The following is a 7,046-nucleotide window of genomic DNA, read 5'->3' as shown; positions in this document are numbered from 1 at the left end:
TGTTGAGAGTGTTAACTCAATTAACTCTATGTTAGGTGCAGTAAATTATATGCACAAATATCATTAAAACTAGATGCATCTCAAGTTAAGTAGATTTATTTCCCAAAAAGATTCACTAATAAAATGTTCATTCTATATTTGAATTAGTTTATTTTGGATTGAAATAAGTTTCGATTAAAAAATTATAGAAAGTTTTCTTTAAGAAATCCTAAAAAATAATCAGATATGAGCATGTACTTCGTCTTTAACATCAGACTATAGTAAATGAATGGAAAGGTTAGAATATCAAGCTATCAGTATCAGTGGAGTGAAAGTGCTCCCTTATTTAGAGGCCATTCAATTTGACCTAATTAGGTTTTCATCCTGAGTGAAGGTTATGCATTGACCCAAGTAAATGACATGTTAAATTAGGTGTTCATGCTTCAGAACATTCTCAATAGTCATAGTACTGTACCCAAATTTGTCCCTCTAGGAATTTATGTTGTATAGTGTAGCAGTGTTTTTTAGGACTTGTCCCTCTTCAACTCTAAAGAAAGAACACAGCTTAATGTTTTTGGACATTTAATGCTTTTTTGGACATTATCCCTACAAGAGAAACAATGACATATACTAAAAAGAATCTAAATGTAGTCAAGTTATTGAGTAAAAAAAAAGTCAAACTATGAATGTTAATGTGGGCTTTGTAGGAATCATGGATTAATTACATACTACTGCATAATATCTAGTCACACAGCAAGGTTTGACCGTAACAATGCCAATAAAGTAACAGCAACAATATTATTATACTTGAACTGTAACATATATGGTCAAGTGCCTAGATGTGAAACAATCTTGGCCATTTGATGCTTCATATCAATTGCCATGCAATTAATGCATTCTCAATCTCTCTCTCATATAAGGAACACAAACGGAGATGGTTTGAAACGCAAATATTTCCCTCAGTTTCAGTTTCTATTACTACTCTCATGGACATTGAAGCAAACCTCACGGAAAACTATGCCTCTCAGCCAATGCATGTGCAAGAAAACTGCTTGAAACCCAGCATGGGGGATGAGCTTCCTTTTGGAGCTCCTTCCTCACAGGGTTTCTTGCAAGATTATCATCATATTGATCAGTTTCCTGTGAATAATGGCTCCTCATCCAATCCCATTTTCGGGGTACACACTCCAAATTTTGATCCCTTTGATCATAATGTAAACTGTGAGTCTGCACCTCCTGATTTTGAAGTTTTTGAGTGCAAACCTATTGCTGAGAGTAATGGTAGTGCACATGCTCATCTGATGCACAATTTCCAATATGTAGGTTATAGTTTGAACCTCCCTCGGACGAATCAAATGGATATGGTGGTGGCAAACCAAAGATACCTGCCCTTCAATGCTCTAGAAACCAAACCTTTGAATTTTGTTGTACCAGATGAAGTCTCATGCATATCCCCACCTAATTATTATAAGAGAGTTGGTTTGAATAAAAACCTTAGGGAGTCCCCAACAACTAGGAGAACATTCAAAGCTCGGAAGAAATCCAACATAGTGAAGGGGCAATGGACATCAGATGAAGACAGGTGCATAATTTTATTAAACATATACTTTCCATGTTTAAACCTTTTGTTTTCAATGCCTATTTATATAATCTCGTTACATCTTTTTTTGTTCACGTAATGGATTTGGCATGTTTCTGTTGAAAAAAATGCTTCCATAAACAGATTGTTGATTCAACTGGTCGACCAATATGGAGTGAGGAAGTGGTCCCACATAGCACAGGCGTTGCCTGGGAGAATAGGGAAGCAATGCAGAGAACGATGGCATAACCATTTAAGACCAGACATTAAGGTTTCAATTTATTTGTCATAAAAATAAATAATAATGATACACTTCTCACTACGAATTGTTGAAGTCTATTCCTCTTAACCCACATAAGACCTTGATATACTTTTAAATATATTATACTCTTGAAATTCGTTGTGCTTCCTTGAATATTAAAAAACAAACTAGTTTTGTGCCATTTTGCAGAAGGACATATGGACTGAAGAAGAGGATAAGATACTGATCGAAGCTCATGCGGAGATAGGAAATAAGTGGGCAGAGATTGCAAAAAAATTGACTGGAAGAACTGAAAACTCCATCAAAAACCATTGGAACGCAACAAAGAGAAGACAATATTCCAAAAGAAAATGTCGTTCAAAGTACCCTAGAGGCTCTCTTCTTCAGGAATATATCAAGAGCTTGAACTTAGACCAAAATCCACCAATGGACTATCGAAAAAAATCTGCTAAAAATGGCAATGCTAAGACAAACAATAACGGCAAAGCAGCAGCTCAGCTCCTGTGTGTTGATCAATTCTGTCCCAATGGCCAGTTGGTGCCAAAGTATGATTTTAACGAGGTCCCAGATTTTTGTTTGGATGATAACTTGTTTGAAGAGGGGTGTAGCATTGATTCTCTGTTAGATAATATACAAAGTGCTTCTACTATGGAGGGGAAGCAATCTCATCAAGGAGGCATCATGCAACGTGTTCATGTTGATGAGCATCATGAGACTGAGATGAGGGCACCAACTATGGGGATTGAAGTTAAGAAGGAGCTGGATTTGGTGGAGATGATATCACACCACGTTAATGAAAGTATTGGTATATAATCTATTGCTTCCATTACAGTATACACTCTCCACCTAAAATAATCTCATTATTAGTGTTGGAGGGTTTTTTATAACATATAATATATAATATATAAGAGAGCTTGGACTCAGTTCTCGTACTGCTACCATTATGCATGCACAACAATGGAAGAGAATTCAAGGATTTGCTAATCCCTGATTGTGCTTGTTTTGAGAAAGATTAATACAAGGATAATACATATAATTAATAAAATGAATTTTTGTGTCATTATCTTTCATAGACTCTACATAGTATTAATTATTATATGTTATACTTAGTTTTTATAAACTCTAGATTCTTTCATGCCTCTTTCATACATGTAACTACGTGTTGAAGTGGTTAAGGGTAAAAGTTAATGGAGAAAAGAGGTAACAACTCAGTAACAGAGATTATAGATTATAGAATTGGTCTCGGGAGGAGTAGATGACATGTGCATAAGGGAACATGGGTTGTTTCTGATATTAAAGTTAATTTGTCTACCAAGAAATATGCTAATAACATACTATTTAATACATTTTTAACACGTTTTTTACTATTATTTAATTCATTAAATATTATACTTTTATGTGATTAATTATACTTACAATTTTTTAATAAATTTTAAAATATGATAAAGACGGTATGCAATATATATGTGTATATAATTTGAGAAATACATATTTGGTTTTGGTTTAGAAATATGAAATTTTGACAAACTATAAAGACAATTAGAAAAAAAAATTCATCTAAACTTAAAAAACTTATACAATTTGATCTGTAAACACTCACATAATTTAAGAAAAATAATTATGAAAAAAAGTTATTCATAAAAATAAGTCGGATTTTTTTTTAAAGAAGATATTTATTTTGCCTATTTATTACTTCTACTTTTTTTAGAGATGGGGAACATGCGGGTCGACCCGCAATCCGCAGCGGACGGACTCAGTAATTCAACCTACTGACCCACTTAAGTCTGTTCCGCATAATCTGCAATTCATGCTGGTCAACAGTGAAAGGGGACAGGCTAGTCCGCTAACCCGCAAAAAAAAAGACAAAGTTATGTTTTATACGTGGTGTGTTGCTATGTCATTGTCAACACAAATTAAAACAAAATTTGATTCTGATTGGAATAGACTCTTATGATGCAGAAAATTTTTGTAGTACATATTAACTGGTTGACAATAAATTAATTGTGGAGTACTTAAGTAAAACACCTATGTTTGAATACATTCAAAATATAGAAAGAGAAACCAACCACTAATAGTTTTTTCGAATTGAACCGGATGTCGAGTCTTGGTCTCGGTAGTGTGGTCCTACTAGTACAATAAGGTAAGCTGATGGCCATTTTAGTAATTTCACATCTCTTTCCTAAGACACCCTTACTCACCTAGGAGATAAGCTTCCAATTGATGGGAAAAAACACGCACGCGGAAGCAACTCACATAATCATGAATCAACTGCAGAAAAGAAACAACACAAGATTTAACGTGATCGTTCGCCAACTGCAACCTACATCCACACGGACAACTATTAGGTTTTATTTCTTTCCTGTTACGTACTAAATTATAAGTACAATGATCTCTTTAAATACAAATTATAAAGGGAACACAATGATTAAGCCCACTCATGTGTCTAGTCAGTCCAGTCCAATTGGTCCTGTCTTCACACTGAACTGGTAACTAATGAAACCATTCCGGACCAACTGTCAGGTAATGATGATATCAGTAGTAAAGTTTGAAGTTCATCATCGAACTTAATGCCCACTGACGTAAGTCTGGCTAATATCGAATTCATTTTACTCAGTAAGTGAATTGTCTTCCTTCATCCTTGTGTTTACCAATTCTCTAATAAGAAACAACTTGTTTGCAATAGATGACTTCTCGTACATATGTTAGACAATGCTTCCATGATACTTTTCGGTATCTTCTCCTTCAGAATGTTGAATGCAATACTCTTGGTCAAAGAGAGTCGGATAACGGACATATTCCGATCCAAACCTGCCCACTCTGCATCAGACATCTTTTCTGACTTGTCACCTAAAACCACGTTCAAATCTTTTTGAACTATCAAATCCTCAATTTGCATTTTCCACCAACTGAAATCTGTACCATCGAATTTTTCAATTCGGAACATCTCTTCTAATGCCATCTCAAACGACTAGACGAGATACTCAATGCAACTAATTTCAGATTTTGACAATTTTTTTTTAAATCAAGAAGACGAAAATTGCACCACCCAACTCTCCAATCGACCCCATTGCACTGACGCTCCGCCGCACTGGACCGCAGCTGCTAAGACGCACACCGCCGTTGTTCGCGCTCCACACCACAATGGCTGGCGCACCAAAGCGCAACCTTAACAAGCTCGCATAGCCGTCGCACAATGCACCCACTGACGCACTCCACTGCACAACCACTGTTGCTAGTCACCATCGTCGCACTGCACTTTGTGCCGTCTCAGACCAGCACACCTATAGAACGCACACGCAACCCTAGCTTTGGGACGCCGTTGTCGCCCCTGCGAAACCCTTGCTTTAGAACGCCGTTGTCGTCTCTGCAAAACCTAGCTTTGGGATGTCGCTGCAGCCGCAATTTTCACGTCTCGTCGATTAATTTCTGTTGATCGGATCTCAAGTCTTTAAACAAACCAAGCTCTCATGCCACTTGATGAAAAAAATACACGCGGAAGCAACACACACAATCACGAATCAACTGCAGAAAATAAACAACACAAGATTTAACGTGGTTCGGTCGCTGCAACCTATATCCACATGGGACAACTATTAGGTTTTATTTCTTTCCTGTTGCGTACAAAATTATAAGTACAATGATTTCTTTAAATAGAGATTAAAAAGGGGACATAATGATTAAGTCCACTCATGTGTCTAGTCAGCCCAACCCAATTGGTCCTGGTTTCACACTCAAGCATGTACTTGGACATGAGAATACCGGCCTCGAGGGTGTGTTGTTGGATCTTCGTGATGTTGTAGAGGCTGAAAGAAAGAACCACCACCAATGTGGGATGACGAGTTTTATGAGAGAAGTCTTGAAAACAAGAGTGAGAATAAAAAACATTTCGCTGAACATCGTATTGTAAAGTAGTTTCAACATCTTGTTTGACTCACCTTTAATCACTGGCAGAAACTACTAGAATTAGGAAGAGAAGATAATAAAAGAAAAAATAAGAATAGAGGTAGAGAAGAAGCGTTCAGTGAGGGTCTACGTTGGTCCAATGAGGCGACAACCCCTGCCTCTTTGTGAGTTTGAAATAGAAAAAGATGATCCTAAAAAACATATGTAGCAATGGATGAGAAATATACTAACATGCTTCAATTTGTCTGTAGCAATACAAAAAGCAGCAAATATTTTGATTGAATTCATTTATATCAAATTTTTCATTAACCGACATTTTTATTGAATTTATATAAAAAAAACATTGTACGTGAACTGGCCTGCGCACCCATAACCGACATTTTTAATAATAGAATACATTATAAGAAAATCATTAAATACTAACAAAATCTAGAGACAAAAAATAATTAATCATTATATTAACAAAATTATATACTAATTTAGAGACTAAAAATTATTCATATCTAAAGTGGTTCGGTCGCCAACTGCAACCTGCATCCACACGGATTAGGTTTTATTTCTTCTCTGTTACGTACAAAATTATAAGTACAATAATTTTTTATAAATAGAGATTAAAAAGGGAACATAATGATTAAGTCCACTCATGTGTCTAGTCAGCCCAGCCCAATTGGTCATGGCTTCACACTCAACACTACCATGTATTTGAACATGAGAAGTTGGTCGATGGGGTGAGTATACCGGCCTCGAGGGTGTTGTTGGATCTTGGTCATGTTATAGAGGCTGAAAGAAAGAACCACCACCAATGTGAGATGACGAGTCTTCTGATAGGAGTATTGAAAACAAAGGTGAGAATTAGAAGCATTACGCTGAACATCGTATTGTAAAGTAGTTGCAACATCTTCTTGATTCACATTTGATCAATGGCATAAACTACTAGAATTAGGAAGTGAAGATAATAGAAGAAAGGATATGAATAGAGATAGAGAGAAAATGTTCAGTGAGGGTCTACGCTGGTCCAATGAGGCGACAACCCAACATCTTTATGAGTTTGAAATTGAGAAAGATGATCCTAAAAAACAATATGTAGCAATGGAGGAATATTGATAAGTGTCTAATTTCAGTAATATTTCATATTAAAATATAGACACTTATGAGGATTTATTGCTAATTTACATATAAAATAATCCCTAATTTATGAATTTATACCTTTTTACATTTTTTACGATCTTTAATTGAATAAGAGTATTTTATTCCTAAATTTGGTGTTAATTGCAGATTTCTAAGGAAGATTGGAGATTTGGATTAAAGATGAATGATTTGAGC

The 7,046-nt window shown here is 35.6% G+C and overlaps 1 protein-coding gene across 1 annotated transcript; it reads left to right on the top strand.

Moving 5' to 3' along the window:
• Positions 1-965: 965 nt before the first annotated feature.
• LOC137805651 (transcription factor MYB98-like) lies at positions 966-2,633 on the top strand. Its single transcript, XM_068605592.1, has 3 exons — positions 966-1,561; positions 1,703-1,846; positions 1,997-2,633. Exons 1-3 carry the CDS (start codon positions 966-968, stop codon positions 2,631-2,633), a joined length of 1,377 nt encoding a protein of 458 aa, XP_068461693.1.
• The last annotated feature ends 4,413 nt before the right edge of the window (positions 2,634-7,046 follow it).

The sequence above is a fragment of the Phaseolus vulgaris genome, chromosome 3 (genome assembly GCF_000499845.2).
Source record: "Phaseolus vulgaris cultivar G19833 chromosome 3, P. vulgaris v2.0, whole genome shotgun sequence".
Taxonomy (NCBI): domain Eukaryota; kingdom Viridiplantae; phylum Streptophyta; class Magnoliopsida; order Fabales; family Fabaceae; genus Phaseolus; species Phaseolus vulgaris.
This window is presented reverse-complemented; position numbering and strand designations above follow the sequence as displayed.